Genomic DNA, 21893 nt, shown 5'->3' with positions numbered 1-21893 from the left:
GATTTCATTCCTGAAGACTAGAAATTCTAAGTTCTTACATTCTTAGTTCATTTTGTGCCAGTTTCCATCAGTTCACTGAAGAAAGGAAAATGAAGCCTGAGCAGAACAGGGCTGCCATATTTATGTATGAACAGATTTATTCTGAAAAGGATGACAAGGGTGTTGATGAGATGATGACAGTGGTAATGACAATGATGGTGATGACAACGATAACAATGATAATGATGTCAGTGACGACAATGTTGTTAACACTGACAACCATGATGATGATGTCGTTGATGATGATGATGACGACACTGATGATGATGACGACGATGATGATGATGAGTATGATCATTACAGTGATAATGATGATGTCAATAATGATGATGATGATGATGACGCTGACCACCATGATGATGATGACAATGATGGTGATGATGACGGATGTGTGGCAGCATGGTGGTGGAGCCGTCATGCAGTGCAGACAAGGTCCTGGACGTCCTGAAGCAGTATGTGGAGGGCGTGGCCTTCGACAGGTCCCACGGCAAGGAGCTCTCCTTCACCATCCCCCTGACGGAAGTCTCCAAGTTTCCTGGTCACGTTTCGTTTCTTTCGTTTTTATTCTAATGAAGAGGCACCGTAGTTGAGCTGGTTAGGCGTTGAGCTTCTAGTGCTCACCAGTGATCAGGGTTCGAGGCCCTGTTTCAACATGGTCTTGGGAAAGGCTACTCTGATTTTCCTCACCCTGGATGTGAATGGCTACCAGACTTCAGTGAAGGAAAGTTTAAACAGCAGAAGAAGAGGACTAGGCCCCACCTTCCTGTGCTGAGCCCTGCACACAATGAACATGAATTCACTGCCCCAGTGGCCGTTAAAGGCAATGAGACCTTTGACCTTCAACTTTTCTGGCTCAAGTGTGTGTTCACATGCAATATGAGTCTATGTAATAAACCTGTGTTTCAGTTGTGTGTCAGAATGTGTGTGTGTGTGTGTGTGTGTGTGTGTGTGTGTGTGTGTGTGTCCATGGTAATTTTCATTTTCCCCAAGAAATACTTTGTCAGCATCAAATCTGACTTAAAGTTTAAAGACCACATATTCTGATTATGATAATAATGCACTTCTGAGAAGGGCGCAAAAAATTATTTTTACAAAAGTTGAAAATGTTTCAGAAGTCAGGTTACTGTTATATTTTTATTTCTTATTCACAAAACTTAGCAATTTTATCTGACATACTGACACACTTATTACATCTGCTGAAATTCAGTTGAAAACATTAAAAGAAAAAAGATAGTTAACACTAATATCTTCATACAAAAGTTCATCTGAACACACACACACACACACACACACACGCACACTCACACAGACACACACACACACACACACACATACACAGACACACACACACATGCACGCACGCATACACACAGTATCAGTATCAGTATCGGTAACTCAAGGAGGCCTCACTGTGTTCGGACAAATCCATATACACTACACCACTTCTGCCAAGCAGATGCCTGACCACAGGGTAACCCAACGCGCTTAGTCAGGCCTTGAGGAAAACAAACAAACAAAAAAACACTCACACACACAGTTAAAGCACGCATACAACACACACACAAATCCAACACAAAATTTGTAAAAAAAACAAAAACAAAAAAAACAACTTATTTTTCCTCCCTCTGTTTGCAGAGCTGTTCACAGCCCTAGAAACCCAGCAGGGATCCCAGACAGTGGCCCAGAGCCTGGGGATTCTGAACTATGGCGTGTCCATGCCCACACTGGAAGAAGTGTTTCTGAAACTAGGTAAGTCCAGCATGCAGTATATATATAGTCTGACCTGATGATACAAACTAGCCGTTGTAACATGGATTGTGTGCTCATCCATGCACTATGTGCTGTGCTGATCTTTATGCCGGCAGGAGTATGAAGGCTGTGAGTTTTCAGTTGTGCGGTTTGTTGTGTTTGACCTGCAAACCCTGACGTTTGTCAGTGGAAGTTTGTTGTGTTTGACCTGCAAACCCTAGCATTTGTCAGTGGAATTTATGCAGATGTACATGATTCTGCTTGTCTGCTTGCCCCCCCCACACCCCCCCCCCAAAAAAAAAAAATCTGCTCACACACACACACACACACACACATACACACACAAGACCATTTTGCAATCGTTACATGTACAGAGTTGCATGGCTGCCATTTGTACAGCCAATGAAGAGTTGCAAAAGAAATGTGTCATTTTGTTGTGGGTGTAATATCGCCAAAAAAAACATTGCTCTCAACTTCAGATGTTCCTCTTTGTTTCTGAAAAATGTTCAAGTCGTGTTAAGGGGTTGGCAGGTGTGTGTGTGTTTGAATCTAAGAACAGATACTGTCAGGAGAGAGATACTCACGCTGTGACGAGCAATGGAATGCAACAAATGTTTGTAATCTTCATTGATGCTCTTTTTGTCTGTTTGTTAATTGCTCATTATCTTTTTTTTTTCTGAAACGCAGTTTGTTTTTTGTGTGAAGTTGTTTAAAGCATGCTTGTTCTCTACTTATTTTGCTTTTATTTCCTCCCAAGATTTTCTTTTTTTTAGTTGATATTTCCAAGTGTGGGTAAACATTGATTTGAAGAAGAACACACTCCCATCATGCACACACACACACACACACACACACACACACACACACACACACACAGTTCACATGCATGTGCATTCATATTCAGACACATTCTGACACACACTTGCTCGATATGTGCACGCATATACAGATGTGCTAGCATGAATGCATGCACACACATGCTTATAACACACACACACACACGCACGCATGCACACGCGCGCGCACACACACACACACACACACACACACACACGTATGCACACAAACAAATCAACATTAACACCACCACTTCTACACCACAAGATCCACCAAAGCACAAACACATTTGGATGGTGAACATGCACCTACTGATTGTTGTTTGTTTAGAGCTCTACATGCCTGCATTTATTGTTGTTATTATTGTTACTTGGATGATATTTTTCTCTTTCTCTCTCTTTATATATATATATATATATAGAGAGAGAGAGAGAGAGAGAGAGAGAGATTCTTAAAAGTATTACAATCCCTAAAAGCATTTTCACATGATATTCTGCTTTAAATTCAGCGCCATGCATTTGTATGTGCATTGTATGTCATCTTTGCTTTGTTTAATTTCAACATGTTCAGAGGAAAAGACAGGTATGATATTCAGTATCTGTTCTCTGTTCAGTTCCTTTGGTTTTCTTCATCTGTGCTTGCTGGATTGTTTTTTCCTTGGTGGTTATGTCCCCTTGTGGTGTTCACTGCATGTATTACATTATGTCTGAAGGTGTTAGACTACATTTATATTGGATCCCTTATATTACATTATGTCTAAAGGTGTCGGACTACATTTATATTGGATCCCTTATATTACATTATGTCTAAAGGTGTCGGAACAGATTTCTGTTGGATCCCATACATTACATTATGTCTAAAGGTGTCAGACTAGATTTCTGTTGGATACCCTCACATTGTAGAGCATACTGGAAATGAGTTAACAGATTCATTTGTTAATGCAGCGCTTCAGGATATACAAGTGACATGATAGGCACCTCCTAAAGTTTATCATGACATGAAATGAATTCAACTCATGTAAAGTCTGTACATTCTGAATTCTTTTAAATCACTCTGAAACATACCCATATCCACGGAATTTAGAAATTATTATCTGTGATATAACAATACATGGTTAGAATACAAAATATTAAAAAGAAATTACTTATGTGCTTTCGCTTCAGTCCAGCGTTTGTTATTTGATTGTCCTATTCTGACTTCCCAATTTAAGAACAGAAGGATGGATTTGAGCACAGGATACAACAATATTCAAGGTGTTTTGTATGATTCCCTGTAGTCTGTAACATCAGTCCCTGAAGTCATTCTCCATTCTGTAATAGGTAGTATATTCTGATTCCTTCCATTGGTAATAGGACTAATAGTTCATTCACCCACCACCACCACCACCACCACCCCACCATTAGGTTCCTTTTTTTTATTTTTTATTATGGTTTGATTCCCCTCCCTTCTCCACAAGTATGACCCCCTCACACACTTGTGTAAGAGAGTGTTCTTTCTTTCATATGTGATTTGTTCTGCATGTCTATTCTCCGGGGAGATGTATGTGTTTGATTGGAGACGGAAATCCTGTGTATCAACTGGGCACTTCGGTTACAGTAACACACACACCCTGTCTCTGTGTTTCTGTTTGTCGGGACATTTGGATATGTGTGTTGCATGAGCTGATACTTTGCCTAGTGTTGTGACACATATGTTTGTTTTTGTGTTGTTTTCATATAACTTTTTTGTGCTTTTAAATCTATGAATCGAAAAAAGCATGACAAAATTGCAAATGCAGAGACAAAAGAGCAGGTGTTCAAATTTTCATTTTAACCCTTTGAGCCCTGAGTTCCTGAGCAATTTTTATCCTTCTGCCTGAGCTCCTGAGCCAAAATTTGCAAATAATTGGTATTAAACCCTTTGAGCCCTGACCACCGCTTTACCGGTGGTAGAGAAAAATGACATAATGCCTAGCCACCGGTTGAGCGGTGCGTAAACACATGAAGCATGTAGAGTCTCAACCTGGCCCGTCAGGGCAGAAATCAGGGACAAAACGTGCGAGAAAACAACTGTACACAATGCAGCAAGTAATTGATATGCTTGATGATTTATCAGAAGTAGAGTATGACAATGATTACTCTGATAGAGAGGTGGAATTAGAATCGGATGATTTTGCTACAGATAGTGATGTTGAAAATGAATCTGAGCATGCAGAATCAGTTGATCAAAGGAGGCGTGTCAGATTGATACTCTGCATGCTTCATGGTAGAAATCGATCTTTTTTATCCAAAGCACATGCACAAAACACAGTGAAAAGGCGCGGCCATGTTGGTACTACGTTCACTGACGTCAGAATATTATGGTTTTTCTGATTGGCTCTTCAATATAAGTCAACCAGTAGCAAAATTATTATTGAATAACATTTCTGTCTTTAATGCATCATCTGTTTCGATAATAGAAGAATAAAAAAAAAAAAAGGGAGAGACAGCTGGGGCGAGGCAGTAGAATACTAGTTTTTATTTGTGATACTCAGAGATTTGAACTCGTGTTATGCAAGCGTCTGAACCAACTGGATCAAACAGTGCCATATACTTCATAAATCCTATCTGAATCATTCACACAGCATTCTGAATTCCATACTTATTCTTTCAGATTTTTCATGCATTTATCTGTTGAAATTTTTTATTTTGCTAACCAAACCACATGTCTTTCGTCAGTAGTCATAAATAATCCAGATGCACATTTACTTGTTATGTCAGTTTGTTCAGTTTCTGTTTTGTTGTTTGTTTGGGTTTTTTTTCAGTGATAACGTTTCCCTTGTATGTCCCAGTGTATTACCTGCAGGTTTGGGGATTTTATGTCGATTTTCTATATCATTAAAATATCTTTTATATTTTTGTCTTTTGTAATCACAATAAGTAACACTCCAACATTACATTGAAAAGATACGATGCTACTGGATCACCTTGACTACATCCAAGTTCAGTATTAAATCACTGTGTTTTGTCTGTTGCTAAATTTTTTTTTTTTTTTTTTTTTTTTTAAATAATGAAAAGTCTCCATCCATCTGTAAATTATATTGCCACCAAAGCCTGGTGCTCTGAATACTTGAAACAGAAAATGCCATTCAACAGAATCAAAGTTGTTTTTCAGGATTTGAATATAAAAGCGGTCGTGGTCAATGCTTTGCATTTAGGTGATGCAGCAGGGAATAAATTCACCAAATGCTGGCATTCTAAAAATCAGGGGCGTTTTTTTCATTCTGTTTTGTTTTGTTTTTATTTGTGTGTGTGTGTTTTAATTCTTTTCTGTTTGCTGTTGCATATATTCTTTTATGACCTGTCTTATTTTAGTGTGTAATGGGTTTGTTTTTTTTCAGATCATCAACATTCTGGAGTATCCATGCGTGTACTTTTAAGCCAACATTGATTACTAATATTGGTAACTAAACTATGACAACAACACTGAGGATGCATAATAGTTGTTTTTTGTTTTTTTCAAATTGTTTTGTATTCAAAATTATTGTATCACCATGTTGTTTTTTCATTTTTTATTCAGTTTGTTGCATTTGATGTTACAATGCTATCTTGTACATTTTTGTTTTCACTTGACATTGTTGTGTTTTTGTCTTTTTTTCTTTTTTTCCCAGTTAAAAAGAACAGGTAAAAAGGTAACGATGAAAAACTGTATGACATGCACATCTGAAAATGCGTGAGCATTTGCTGGCTTCCTAATATGAAAAATAAAATAAAATAAATTATAGGCTGTCTTTCATGAAACATTGGATAAAGAAAACAAGCACAATAACTTAGAAGGTCATACAGTTTCAAGGCAGTGTTTGCATAGCAGTTAATGTTCCTTGGTACCTTAACCCTTTTACTGCTGTTGAATTTTATTACGCTGTATGCTGAGAAAATTACCTAAGAAAATGAAAAAATCTTGCATGTAATCTTAGTTCAGTCATATCTCCTAAGTGTTGAAAATATGGGGAAACAAAAGTGTGTCACCATGCTGCTTTGCTAGTGTCAACATTCTCAGAAATCTTTATACAATCCATCTTAAGACATGCATGCACGAATGTGCACGCAGACACACACACACTTGATCATGACACACACCTAGCAGTTTGTTCACAGCGCATTTAAAGAGACAGACATAAACAGAGAATGAGAGAGGGCAAAAAACAAAAAAAAAGCAGAGAGAGAACAGGTCACAGTGTACCTCCCCATTTCACTCACTCTCAGACCCCCAGACACAACCCACCACCATCCCACAAACAGAAGGATCAAGAGATTGAATTGTTCTTGCTGAGCAGACAGATTTTCTGCAATGCCAAGCAAAACAGAAAGAGCATGGTGTTTGGTCGTACTGCGGACGTTAGCACAGTATATCACCTTGTTGTTCTATGATGCATGTATGTGTCAACAGCGTTGTCAAGGGGTTAACAGCTTGCACAGTTATGAAATGGTCCGTTGTTCCTTAACCCCTTCACTGCTGTTGATGCACGTCAGTGAAGGACTGTCAGTGATAAAACTGAGCTTTCAGGTCAGGATGTCAGTCGCCATTCTTTATTTGGCTTTCTTCCTGTTGGGATTGTATTACTTTTCAGGAAAACCAGTTACGCCACTTTAAAAAAAAAAAGACAAAAATCAGTAATTGCCCTTCAGATTCATACCACCAAGTTTCAGTTGTGAAGGGGTTACAGTTGCCTGCATGCAAGCTGATGGTAAGCTATAAGCAGCATTGCCTTGAAGGTGCATGCCCTTGCTGGGACAAAAAATTGTTAACTTTTCTGCTGTTTTAATTTTTAGCTTAATGCTCCTACTTAATAGCCTGTACGTCTGGTTTTATGAAACACAAGGGTTCTTAAATTCCAGGGCATATTCTGCTTACTCACTAATGATTTATTGAAATGTTTTGGAGCTGTTTTTTTGTGCATGGGGTTAACAGGGTGTTGGAATTTTTAAGGCCTGTCAGGAACGATAACTGATTGGTTTTACCTTTGGCACAGGCAAAGAGTCAAGGTGACAAGAGGTTTAATCATATTTTCCGTGTAAACAGCCATTTCTCTTAAAGCTTATGACTGTGTCAGTGTGGTATGTGCTCAGTTGTAGATGTTTGTCATTGTTCCTCTAAAACTGTTTCACTAATAACTAATAAGATAAAAACTATATGTTCAAATTCAAAACTTAAATTGTGGTAAACTTTATGTTCAGATTTAAAACTTGAAGTTTTCAGAACTCATTCTTTCTGAGTAACCTTTAGCTAAAGCCAAAACAGTAGTGATGTTAATGTGTGTGCTCTTTTAGACAGTGTTTTATGGTAAATTCTCGATCACTTTTCTTGTGTTTGGGATGAATATAGATTGTCAAAGTCTGTTGAAATAATTTTTTGTTCTGACCTTGGTTTGACATCATGGTCACAAGATCACAAATGCTCCAGTAACATTTTAACATTTCTCAGACACAGGTGAAATGAACCAGTGGAATGACACACAGGTGCTGTGCTGCAAGTTCTCAACAGTTTCAGTTTAAGTTTCTCAAGGAGGCGTCACTTCGGTAGGACAAAATTCATGTATGCTGCAGCACGACTGCTAAGTGAACATCTGACAAGCAGCGTAACCCAAAGTGCTTAGTCAGGCCATGAGTGCATACATATGTGAAGGTATATTTGTGTACCTATCAGAATGGAATTTTCTATGGAATTTTGCCAGAGTACAACACTTACATGCTGAAGCATGTAATCGTAAGACAGAATAACAGCTCTGGTTCAGACAGATGTATGATATTGGAACAGAAATTCTGAAAGTTTGGATAAACTTTATTGTATGCATTTACAATGATATTTGAGCAGTTTGTTTTGATGAACTTGATGTTAGAAATTCAGAGGGTTCAGCACAAATATAGGTGTTAACAGTATTGAAAAATCTTGTCAGCAGGTTCTTCCTTTTCTGTTCCAGTTGAGCTTAGAACAGATGATTGATGATTATTTTATCAACTTAAGCTTCAGTTTCAGTTTTTCAAGGAGGCATCATGGTGTTTGGACAAATTTATGATTGCTACACCACATCTTTTAGACAGATGGTTGATTGCTTGCAGCTTAACCTAATGCACTTGTCAGGCCTTGAGTGCAAGCATGTATATTTGTTCATCTATATTTGTGCAGCTATCAGAGTGCATTTCTTCTGCAGAATTTTGCCAAAGGACAACACTTTTGTTGCCAAGGTTTTTTGGGGTTTTTTTTACATTGCGCAAAGTGTGTGCTGCACACAGGACCTTGGTTTCTCATCTCATGTGAATGACCAGATGCTCAGTTTGATTTTCCAGTCAAACTTGGGGAAAAGGGTGAGCGCAGAAATGGAACCCATGCCATCACAGACACTGTATTGGCAGATGAGCATCTTGTCCATTCTGCCACCTTCCTCCCACAGACTTCAGCCTGTGCTTTAACTGACTTAGGGTGTTTTTTTTTAATTGTATGTCTTAATGATAATAATAATGATACATAGTTTTTCTATGGCGCGATATCCAGCACCAGTGCTGCTCAAAGCGCCTTACATCATAGTTGACTATAAGCATGCCTTAAAAAACATATTAACTGCTATCTGACAATAGAAAACATCCAGTGTGTTCATATGAGTACAAAAGCACACTAAAGATTATAAAAGCTATGAAGTAAATAAGGCTTAGATTAAAAGAAAATGCATTTCATAGAACCCCCCACCACACACACACACATCTCTCTCCCTCTCTCTCTCTCTCTCTCTATATATATATATATAGATATATATTTGTCCCTCCCTTACAGACACACACACACTGACATTAAATATCAACTGCACTAAAAACAAAATTGCATAAGCATTAAAATATTTCTTATTTTTTAACATAGAATTCTGTTCGGACATGCTAACATGCCTACCAGAGCACTGTAACCTCACAAACGCATGCACGCACGCACGCACGCGCGCATACACACACACACACACACACACACACACACACACGCCCATTAAAAATAACCAGATAGAAAAAATGACATCACATCTAAGACCGAAACTACATAAAATACACAATGCATTAAAACAGGACTACAAAAATACTAGCACAAAGATACTTGCTAACAAGCATACCTTGGTTTAACCATTCCGCCCAGAAGAAAAATGCTTACGGAAAAGGTAAGTTTTCAGATCTGACATCACATATCCTCTCACCCTTGCATTCTAATAGGTATGTCTTTCTATTTGATGATTTTTGTATGATATTTTGTAGCATGTTTATCAGTTTGGGTGTTAATGTTGTAAATGTGTGTTATGTGTGTTTGTGTGTGTGTATGCGCATGTGTGTGTGCGTGTGTTCTGAACCGCACTCTTTGTTTCATCTGACAGGTGAGGAAGAGGAAGGTAATGGTGACAGTCAAGGATCTGACAACCCCATGTACAACTCACTCAGTCACCTTGATGTTGATTTCAAGAAGATGGGAGACAACAATGGTCAATCATCCCAGTCGGAAATACAGATGAGAGCCAACCAGCACGCAGTTCAGGTGTTCAACACATCCCATGACACCAAGGGCAAAACCAGTTTCTGCTTCTGGATGATGTTCAAGATTCGGTTTTTGATGTTTTGGCGCAGCAAGGCAGCGATATTTTTCCTGATCTTCTTGCCCATTGGACTGGTGACAGGTGCTTTGGTTCTGAACAAAAATTCAACTGCAAGTCCGGATGTGACCCCAGTGCCGATGAATCTTACTGCTGCCATATATGCAAATAACAGTGGAAACACAGATCTGCCCAACTTTGTGGTACAGGACAATGCCAGTAAGTTACAAGAAAGCATGTGCATGAAGTTGGAAATGTACTTGTTTTCTAGTAGAGTGTTTTCAGATAGGAAGCACCATGGCATTGGACCTGGATCCAGTGTTCATCAGTGATCAGGGTTCGAGGCCCCATTTGGGCATGGTGTTGTATCCTTGGGAAAGGCACTTTGATTTTCCTCACTGCACCCAGGTGTGAATGGGTACATGACTTCAGTTGGGGAATGTCAAAATGGTAAAGGAGAGGACTGGGCCTTGCCTTCCTATGCTGAGCCCTAGACACAGTGGATATGAATTCACTGCCCTGATGGCTGTAAATAGCTATGAGGCTTTTTTTTTTTTAAATCTTATTTTCAGGTATGCACTTTTGAAAGTGCCAGTCTGTACAATGTCACCATTTTACTCACATATCTAGATTTTCATATAAGTTACCAAGGAGATGATTTTTTGATATGAAAGTATTGTTGCAGCTAGGTGGTAACCAAAGAGAGAATGTCCAGTATGAAAATATTGTAGCAGCTAGTTGGCATTTGAAGCTGATAACTGAGAGCACCAGTTACATAGTTTTATATGCCTACAGAACAAGTCCCCTGTGACTTCATCAGTACTGTAAGTGCTGAAAAGGAAACTAAAGTGTGTGGAACTGGAAGACACTATTCAGTATATGGCACTGTGTTTTGGGGAAGGGGGAGGGGAAGCGAAATTAACAGATGTTTTCAGTGGCCACAATGGGGCGGTCCAGGAAACTGACGGAGTGTTTTTGTCAGCTGTTGTCAGGCTGTCTGGGAGGCATTGGTCAAAACAAGGAAACAGAGTTACATGAACAAATGAAAAAAAAAAATCGCATTTGGTCTTGCTTTACACAGAACCAGACTGAATGAATTCCGTATAGGAAATTGATACAACTGTCTGTCCAAACACAGGTTTATTCCAAATGGTATTTGTGGAAACAGACACATTGTTAGTTTCTGGTTTGACAGCTATTCTTTCTTGGTTGAGAGTTGAATGCAGTACTTATAACAACCCATGCAAAAATTAGGATAGGATCTCTCTCTCTCTCTCTCTCTCTCTCTCTCTCTCTCTCTCTCTCTCTTAATTTAAAAATTCATTTTTCTTTCTGGGACAAGAGGTTGAATTTTGTGTTGTTAAAAACTGAAGTGGATGATAACATTTACATGGCAACACTCAGCCTGTTGTTGGAAATGAATGTTTACATGATAATGAGAGTTGGCATGGTACTTGATGATAACCAACATTCATTCTTGGTGTACCATGCTGAAACAAAATCTCAGTTCAAATCTGGCCTCAGTCTGTACAGTACTGCTTTCATAGATGTCTAGGTGTGTGTGTGTGTGTGTGTGTGTGTGTGTTTGTGTGTGTGTGTGTGTGTGTGTGAGGGTTGGTGTGTGTGTTTTTGTGTGCCTGTCATTGACACATCCCATTTTTCTTGCTTTTATGTCTTCCTTATAATGCCCCTGTGTTGTTAGTATTTGTGACCATTGTCCCCCGTGTTGATGTTAATTGTAAGCACTATGAGCAACTATGCTCCAGAGTTACAGCGCAATATTAATAGTAATACCCGTTGTTATTACCATTAATATGTGTGGATGTGCAGGTGATGAAATCTCAGCAGATATTAAGACAAGGATACAACGTTTATTCTTGGTGTGTGCGTGTGTGTGTGTGACTGTGTGCGTGTGTGCATGTGTTTGTGTGTGTGTGTGTGCGTGCATGCGTTCATGTGTGTGTGTGCAGGTGATACCATTTCAGCAGCCATTGCTGCAAGTATAGCGAGTCTGTACAGAACTGTTTCCTATCCTGCCTCCACTGACTTGATGCACAATGTCCCCCACTATGTGGGAACCAACTTTCTTACCACAGATCCACAGGTAAATTGGCCATTTGGTCCGTGTCTGTTTTCTTCTTTTTTTTTCCTTCTTACTATTGCAGATATTGAAAGTACTGTTATTGTTATTTGCTGCTGTCCTGGGTTTGGTTGGTGTGTGTGCGTGCATGTGAGTCTCTCTCTGTGTATGTTCTTGTGTGCTTTGTGTTTGACTGGCTTGTAATTGTATAGTGCCTTAAGAGGTCTGAATGTGCTTTATGAATGTACTCTTCTTCTTCTTCTTCTTATTCGTATTGTTACCATTATTATTACTGTGAGTAGTAGTATTATCATCATTGGTATTGACTCACTTGTGTAAACAAAGTGAGTATGTTTTAACCCGGCGTTCGGTTGTCTGTGTGTGTTGTGTGTGTGTGTGTCCGTGGTAAACTTTAACATTTACATTTTCTCTGCAAATACTTTGTCAGTTGACACCAAATTAGGCATAAAAATAGGAAAAATTCAGTTCTTTCCAGTCATCATGTTTAAAACAATATTGCACCTCAGGGATGGGCACACACACACACAAAAAATGAAGCCTAATTATATGCAAACTGCATTTACTGTTATATTTATATTTTTTGTATTCTCTAAACTTGGCACTTTGATCTGATATTCTGACACAACAACAAGAGCAGTCATTATTATCATTTTTTGTTCAAACAGGAACTTCTTTTGCTAAGCATGGAAGTTTTATTTATTTTGCAAACGTTTTGGTGCAGATAGTAAAAAAAAGTAAAAAAGGGAAATTACTCTGAAATTAATGCTAGGGGACTTAATTTGCTTTAAACTGATCTTTCTCATCTTAAACATTACATTTTGAAATTATACTCAGTACATAAAAAGCTTGTGTGTTTTACTCTCAGTGTACAGGGCTTTCACTATGTTCATTCGCCCAAGTGGTCTTTTTCGGAAAATACTAAAATCAATACGACCAGTGGACTTTACAGATCTGTTGGCTGAGCCCTGAAGGTCATGGGCAAAAATCAGTTGCATACACGTATTTATACACATTCGAAGCGCGTGCTCATATTCTTCGCGAATGCGAACGACGCCATTTTGTTTCAAGTTGTTGACCTGCCCGTTCAATCCTATATTCAATGGACAATACACGATAACATGTGATGGAAAGTTGGAGAAGGAGACCGTTAAATATTTATTCAAAAAAAGATTTGTGAACGCCTCATCACTTACTGGATTATGCCCCAAACTGCCATAAAAATATCCACAGAATCAGTCGGAATTCACAGTTAAAAATTGTAAACCATGCGAGTTAATACCCTTGAACTGATCACGATAAAACGAAAAACTTTCCAGTCTTGACTTTTCTCAAAATGAAGTCCTTTTCACTTCTTATGACGTTTAGAAGTACTTGTACTTGGCTCTACATGTTATTAGTTTAACAAAATACTAAATGTTCATATCAACTTTAAAACTATAAAACTAGAATGAACATAAAAGAGAAATTGAATCGACCGTGTCGTACTACATTCCCGGTGGGTGTAACTAAACTTGTACATCTATCTAGATCTAGTGAAAACGGCTAAATGTTGCAGTATGATTGCAGCGATAGCCATTAAAAAGAATTTTTTTTTTTTTTTTATTGCCCTTAAAGATTTTTTAAATGCCCAAGATACACCAGAAAAATATGATTTAAACAGCATTCTCACTGCTAATACCGCAATTGATTTATCGCCCTTTAAAAAAAGTATGTTCAAATGTTAAATTTTAGAACGTCAGTTAAGGAGCCATGATAGTGTAATGGATAAGACAGTTTCTTCTCACCCGAACACGCGGGGTTCGAATCTGGTTAGGACTTTTTTTTTTCCTTTTTTTTTTTCTTTTTTTTTTTAAACGCTCTTGTTGTTGTGTCAGAATATCAGATCAAAGTGCTAAGTTTAGCGAATAAAAAAAAATATATATATAACAGTAAATGCAGTTTGCATATAATTAGGCTTCATTTTTTAAATTTTTTTTGTGCCCATCCCAGAGGTGCAATATTGTTTTAAACAAGATGACTGGAAAGAACTGAATTTTTCCTATTTTTATGCCTAATTTAGTGTCAACTGACAAAGTATTTGCAGAGAAAATGTAAATGTTAACGTTTACCACGGACACACACACACACACACACACACACACAGACAACCGAACACCGGGTTAAAACATAGACTCACTTTGTTTACACAAGTGAGTCAAAAATGGGTGGCGCTGTAATGTAGCGACGTGCTCTCCCTGGGGAGAGCAGCCCGAATTTCACACAGAGAAATCTGGTGTGATAAAAAGAAATACAAAAACAAATACAAATGAGATAAGTAATTAATATGCTTTTTCCCACCCAGCCCTGTGAGGTACATTACACGCAACACAACACAACACAACACACACACACACACACACACACACTACCTGGTGTTATTGACAAGCTGATCAGCACAGCTCACACCACCCACCTGCGGCATGATGTCCACAGAACAACAGCCTGGCCAGTTACCTGGCTCTGTACAATGACTCTGCCCTCCACTCCCTGCCGGCCGTCATCAACACACTGTCTACGTCCATCCTGAGGCAGAAGGCGCCCACAGGGAGCATCGTCACCAGCAGTCTGCCCTGGCCAGGTGAGGCCAAGCGGTCCTTTGACGGGGGGTCGTTCTCCTCGTCTCTCATGATTGGCATCGCCTTTGCTCTCATTGTTTCATCGTTCGGCAGCGTCATCGTTCAAGAGAAGCAGGTTTGTTTTTTTGATGACACTGTTGTGTATGTGAGGGTGACTGAATAATTTAAAGGACTGCATGAAATGATAATGATATGAAGGCTGATGATGATGATGTCAAATGATGTAGCGCCTATTCTCTGAATAGGGCTTTGAGGCACTTTATGAAGAGCTTTGTTCACACATCCACATTGTTACATCGCATGCATGCACACACAGACACACATCAGACACACACACACACACGCACTCATGCACGCACACATGAGAAGCAATTAATTACATAAGGTGGTCATAAGTTTAGTTTAACTACACATACTTAACCGTGACGCTGCCTGCCCAGAGTGCAGCTGCATTTGTTCGTCTGCCTTTTGGCTTCATTCCCATCCCCAAAGTCACTGACATCTTCGTTGCTGCAGCAGACTTCAATAGATAGCCCCTTGAGCTGATTTTTCCTGTGGTTGACAGGGGGTGTTTGGCAGGAACACATTTGTTGCTTTCAAAGGATGTTCCATTTGTTTCAGTGGAAGTGTAAAAATCAGCATGTTCATTGCTTTTGATGGACGATGTTAAAATTGTTTCTGTGGAAGTGTAAGAGTCAGCATGTACATTGTTTTCAATGGACGTTATTTCATTTGTTTCTGTGGAAGTGTGAGAGTCAGCATGTACATTGTTTTCAATGGCTGTTGTTCTGTTTGTCTCGGTGGAAGTGTAAGAGTCAGCTTGTTCTTTGTTTTCAATGGCCATTGTTCTGTTTCAGTGGAAGTGTAAGACTCAGCTTTTTTTTTGCTTTTTTTTTTTTCAGTGGACATTGTTCCTTTTGTTTCAGTGGAAGTTTAAGAGTCTGTATGTTTATTGTTTTCAGTAAACGTTGTTCTGTTTCAGTGGAAGTGTTCAGTATCAGCGTATGTATTGTGTTTGATGGATGTTGTTCCTCGTGTTTCAGTGGAAGTGCAAGAGTCAGCTGCGTGTGTCCGGTATGTCATTCCACATGTACTGGGGGGTGGTGTATGTGTTCTCACTGCTGGTGTCCCTGATCCCTGCCACAGCCTGTCTCATCATCACTCTGGCCATGCAGGTTGGATGCTGCGTTGTGTGGGCCTACGTGGGTGTGGGTGGAGTGTGTCTGCGCGTTTGTGTGTGGTGCGGGGGTGGGGGGTAGGGTGATTGTATCTGCGTTGGTGAGTGCAGTGTGTGTTGCAGAGAGTGTGTGTGTGAGCAGTGTATGTGTATGTGTGTATGTATATCTGGGTTGGTGAGTGCAGTGTGTGTGTGCGTGTGTGTGTGTGTGTAAGCAGATTGTGTGTGTGTGAGTGTATGTGTATATCTGGGCTGGTGACTGCAGTGTGTGTGTGAGCAGAGAGTGTGTGTGTGACCAGTGTGTGTGTGTATATGTGTATATCTGGGTTGGTGAGTGCAGTGTGTGTGTGTGTGTGTGTGTGTTAGCAGAGCGTGTGTGTGTGTGTGTGTGAGTGTATGTGTAGATCTGGGATGGTGAGTGCAGTGTGTGTGTGAGCAGAGAGTGTGTGCATATATGTGTATATCTGGGTTGGTGAGTGCAGTGCATGTGTGTCTGTGTCTGTGTCTATGTTGGTGATTGCAGTGTGTGTGTGTGTGTATAAGTGTATATCTGGGTTGGTGAGTGCAATGTGTGTGTGTGAGTGAGCAGAGTGTGTGTGTATAAGTGTATAGCTGGGTTGGTGAGTCCAGTGTGGGTGTGTGAGCAGTGAGTGTGTGTGTGTGTGTGTGTGTGTGTATCTTGGTAGATGAGTGCAGCAGATTTTGTGAGTGGGTGGATGAATCAGTGCAGTGTGTGTGTGTGTGTGTGTGTGTGTGTGTGTGTAGATGAATGCAGAGTGTATGTGTGCGGTGTGTTAATATGTTGTGTGTGTTTGTGTGAATCTGAGTGCAGTGTCTGTATGTGTATGTGTGTGTGTGAGCAGGGAAATGGTCACTAAAGACCGAACTGATATTGTGTGTGTGTGTGACTCAGATTCCATCGTTCACCCCTGCTGGCGCCATACTAAGTCTGATCCTGCTGTTCATTGTGTTCATCCCACAAAGTCTCCTCTTCAGCCTCGTCTGTTCCTTCTTCTTCAACAAGTTTGAAACCGCTCAGGCAATCCTGCCCAATGCCTTCATATGGGTCAGTAGCAAAGCTTTTGTTCCTTCTGCTAGTGTATCTGGGATGTGTGTGTGTCATGTCAAGTCAAGATTTTATTTCATGATGGTAAATTGAATAAGCAACAATTGTTTTTTTTACATCAAGCCATCAATGGAAAAAAAAAAAGGGAAAAAATATAGGAGAGAGAGAGAGAGAGGAAACAAGCAGATGAAAAGCAACAAAAACAACAAAATGCATATATATATATACAAGAATATTGTGATAAAGAAATACACAGTTGCATTTCCATTTCACACACACACACACACACACACACACACACCACTGAACACAAATTATTGGACACAATTACACCATGCCCATCCCACCCACATGCACATGTTCCCTCATATAGTGTTTATACTTGCTTGTGTGTTTGTGTGTGTGTGTGTGTGTGAATAATGATGATGCAAAACTTGTTAATTCTCTGTACAAGTATCAAATATTACATTATACAGCACATGCATGAAAAGTACTTTTTCAAAACTGCAACTGAACTGGAGTATGGCTGCCTACACCACATGGCAGGGTAATAAACAAAACGGTCACACATGTAAAAAGTTACATGTCTGTGTGTGTGCGTGACTGAAATCTGACAGAACGACACAGGAAATGAATGATGAGCATCCAAAGGCATCTCTCAGTCGGCTTTACCCAGGTTGGCAGCCTGTCATGCCAATGACTCCATGTTTGAAGAGTGCTTGGAGCCTGGTCTCTGACTGAAGTTAGGTGCTCAATAAGTATCCATGTTGAGCCCTTCACTGATGAGCATACTGGTCAGTAGCAGTGGAGGAATTAATGCTTAAAGCAGTCTGATCATTGTTGTTTTTCTGATATCAACATCAGCAAAGCACAGATCACAGAACTGCTGACTCTGAAAACTGTGTATGACTCCTGTGCTATGGTTCTGGTTGGCTGAACCTGGTTACTGTGTATGACTCCTGTGCTATGGTTCTGGTTGGCTGAATCTGGTTACTGTGATGACTCCTGTGCTATGGTTCTGGTTGGCTGAACCTGGTTACTGTGTATGACTCCTGTGCTATGGTTCTGGTTGGCTGAACCTGGTTACTGTGTATGACTCCTGTGCTATGGTTCTGGTTGGCTGAACCTGGTTCTGTGTATGACTCCTGTGCTATGGTTCTGGTTGGCTGAACCTGGTTACTGTGTATGACTCCTGTGCTATGGTTCTGGTTGGCTGAACCTGGTTCTGTGTATGACTCCTGTGCTATGGTTCTGGTTGGCTGAACCTGGTTACTGTGTATGGCTCCTGTGCTATGGTTCTGGTTGGCTGAACCTGGTTACTGTGTATGACTCCAGTGCTATGGTTCTGGTTGGCTGAACCTGGTTACTGTGTATGGCTCCTGTGCTATGGTTCTGGTTGGCTGAACCTGGTTACTGTGTATGACTCCTGTGCTGTGGTTCTGGTTGGCTGAACCTGGTTACTGTGTATGACTCCTGTGCTATGGTTCTGGTTGGCTGAACCTGGTTACTGTGTATGACTCCTGTGCTATGGTTCTGGTTGGCTGAATCTGGTTACTGTGTATGACTCCTGTGCTATGGTTCTGGTTGGCTGAACCTGGTTACTGTGTATGGCTCCTGTGCTATGGTTCTGGTTGGCTGAACCTGGTTACTGTGTATGACTCCTGTGCTATGGTTCTGGTTGGCTGAACCTGGTTACTGTGTATGACTCCTGTGCTATGGTTCTGGTTGGCTGAACCTGGTTCTGTGTATGACTCCTGTGCTATAGTTCTGGTTGGCTGAACCTGGTTACTGTGTATGACTCCTGTGCTATGGTTCTGGTTGGCTGAACCTGGTTACTGTGTATGACTCCTGTGCTATGGTTCTGGTTGGCTGAACCTGGTTACTGTGTATGACTCCTGTGCTATGGTTCTGGTTGGCTGAATCTGGTTGCTGTGTATGACTCCTGTGCTATGGTTCTGGTTGGCTGAACCTGGTTACTGTGTATGGCTCCTGTGCTATGGTTCTGGTTGGCTGAACCTGGTTACTGTGTATGACTCCTGTGCTATGGTTCTTTTTGGCTGAATCTGGTTCTGTGTATGACTCCTGTGCTGTGGTTCTGGTTGCAGATTGGTATGATACCGTACATCACAGTGTCCATGGTGGACATGTTGGCAAGTCAGAGCACTGCTCAAATCATACATTGCATCTTTGTCTTCATCGACCCCATCTACATGATCTTTGGCGGGTTCTACTACATCGACAAGGTAAAGGATATGGCTTGGCAGTGTGGAAAACAGTGTCATTGGTGGATTGTTGTTTTGTTTTTTGTTGTTGTGTTTGTTGGGTGTTTTTGTTTTTTATTTGTTTTTGTTTGTTGTTGTTGTTGCTTTTTTTTGGGGGGGGGGGGGGGGAGTCACTGAGTGCATTTGACACAAAATCCAATTTTTTTTGCTGATCAAAACACAGCAGGCGTTATGGAGTTTGTTTTTTGGTTGTTTTTTCCCGATTACTTGAATGAAGTACAGGTGATGAAATACAAGATATGAAATCAGAATGAAAATGTGGTTGACTTTTATGCTGATAAAAATAAAAGTGGTGTTTTGTGTGGATTTCTTGTTGTTGTTTTCTTTTTTTTAATCACTTTAATGAAATGTGAAATGCAAAATCAGAATTAAAATGTGACTGAATTTTATACTGATCAGAATAAAAGCACAAGCAAATTTGACAATAAAGTAGACATTAGCATAAGAATTCTAACAGCTAGTACAAAGCTGTTCCAGGACTGGTAATTTCATTGAAGGAATGGCAGAGTCTTCTTCTTCTTCTTCTTCTTCTCTCCGTTACACGACCAACATCGACTTGTCGATGACTCTGTCATGGTTCATGCATGCTGGGTATTTTCGTGTCTCCATAACCCACCGAACACTGACATGGGTTACAGGATCTTTAACGTGCGTATTTGATCTTTTGCGTGCGTATACACACGAAGGGGGTTCAGGCACTAGCAGGTCTGCACATATGTTGACTTGGGAGATAGAAAAATCTCCACCCTTCACCCATCAGGCACCGTTACCGTGATTCGAACCCGGGACCCTCAGATTGAAAGTCCAACACTTAAACCACTTGGCTATTGCGAGTCAGTTAGGTGTTCACCAGTAATCAGGGTTTGAACCCTGTTTCAGTATTGTGTTGTGTCCTTGGGAGACAACTCCAGTTTTCCTCTCTCCTCCGCAATGTGAATATGTACCTGACTTTGGTTGGGGAATGTCAGAACAGTGGAAGGGCAAGGATCGGGCTGTGCCTTCCTGTGCCAAGCCCTGTACACAATGGGTATGAATTCACTGCCACAGTGGATGTAAAAAAACTATGGGAATTTAACCTTTTGATTGATGGGCGCAATAGCTGAGTTGTTAAAGCGTTGGACTTTCAGTCTGAGGGTCCCAGGTTCAGATTTCGGTAACAGTACCTGGTGGTACAGGGTGGAGATTTTTCCGATCTCCCAGGTCAACATATGTGCAGACCTGCGTGTACCTGAAGCCCCTTTGTGTGTATATGCAAGCAGAAGATCAAATACGCATGTTAAAGATCCTGTAATCCATGTTAGTGTTCGGTGGGTTATGGAAACAAGAACATATCCAGGATGCACACTCCTGAAAATGGAGTATGGCTGCCTACATGGCGGGTTTAAAAAAAGGTCATACATGTAAAAGCCCGCTCGGGTACATATGAGTGAATGTGGGAGTTGCAGCCCATGAACGAAGAAGAAGAATTACCTTTTGATTTCATGGATGCCGTATGACCATGAAAGACAGACTGAATTGTGGCCACAACAGTGAAAGTTTTTTTGTTGTTTCAGCTTGACCGCATGGCCTCCATTTTTGGCTGGGAGTTGACCACAGCAGACTACTTTAAATTTGACAACAACATATTAATCTGTATCATTGCGGTAAGTATGCAAAGTTGACAACAGCATTATAATCTGTATCATTGCGGAAAGTATGCAAATTTAACGACAGCATTATAATCTGTATCATTGCGGAAAGTATGCAAATATGACAACAGCATTATAATCTGCATCAGTATGGTAAATATGCAGATTTGACAGCAACATCATAATCAGTATCATTGTGGTAAGTATGCAGATTTTGACAACAACATTATAATCTGCATCATTGTGGTAAATGTGTAGATTTGACAGCAACATCATAATCAGTATCATTGTGGTAAGTATGCAGATTTTGACAACATTATAATCTGCATCATTGTAGTAAGTATGCAGATTTTGACAACATTATAACCTGCATCATTGTGGAAAATGTGCAGATTTGACAGCAACATTATAATCTGCATCATTGTGGTAAGTATGCAGATTTGACAGCAACATTATAATCTGCATCATTGTGGAAAATATGCAGATTTGACAGCAACATCATAATCAGTATCATTGTGGTAAGTATGCAGATTTTGACAACATTATAACCTGCATCATTGTGGAAAATGTGCAGATTTGACAGCAACATTATAATCTGCATCATTGTGGTAAGTATGCAGATTTGACAGCAACATTATAATCTGCATCATTGTGGAAAATATGCAGATTTGACAGCAACATCATAATCAGTATCATTGTGGTAAGTATGCAGATTTTGACAACATTATAACCTGCATCATTGTGGAAAATGTGCAGATTTGACAACAACATTATAATCTACATCACTGTGGTAAATGTGCAGATTTGACAATAACATCAT

At 40.0% G+C, this 21893-nt stretch overlaps 1 protein-coding gene across 7 annotated transcripts in view; it reads left to right on the top strand.

Annotated features, from left to right (window-relative positions):
- LOC143284458 (cholesterol transporter ABCA5-like) overlaps positions 1-21893 on the top strand; it is a 75781-nt gene that overhangs the window by 38650 nt on the left and 15238 nt on the right. For all 7 annotated transcript variants that reach the window (XR_013055541.1, XM_076591133.1, XM_076591155.1 and 4 more), the window contains exons 16-24: positions 438-577; positions 1675-1788; positions 9992-10423; positions 12175-12308; positions 14778-15035; positions 15964-16095; positions 17011-17163; positions 19269-19406; positions 20999-21088. Coding sequence is in view for 6 of the 7 variants with exons in the window: in XM_076591133.1 (XP_076447248.1) it covers positions 438-577; positions 1675-1788; positions 9992-10423; positions 12175-12308; positions 14778-15035; positions 15964-16095; positions 17011-17163; positions 19269-19406; positions 20999-21088 (1591 nt within the window). In the remaining variant the exon portion in view is untranslated. The remainder of the gene's footprint in view (positions 1-437; positions 578-1674; positions 1789-9991; positions 10424-12174; positions 12309-14777; positions 15036-15963; positions 16096-17010; positions 17164-19268; positions 19407-20998; positions 21089-21893) is intronic.

Source organism: Babylonia areolata, chromosome 1 (genome assembly GCF_041734735.1).
Source record: "Babylonia areolata isolate BAREFJ2019XMU chromosome 1, ASM4173473v1, whole genome shotgun sequence".
NCBI classification, from domain to species: Eukaryota; Metazoa; Mollusca; class Gastropoda; order Neogastropoda; family Buccinidae; genus Babylonia; species Babylonia areolata.
The sequence above is the reverse complement of the archived record's forward strand: the minus strand, read 5'-3'. Positions and strand labels throughout refer to the sequence as shown.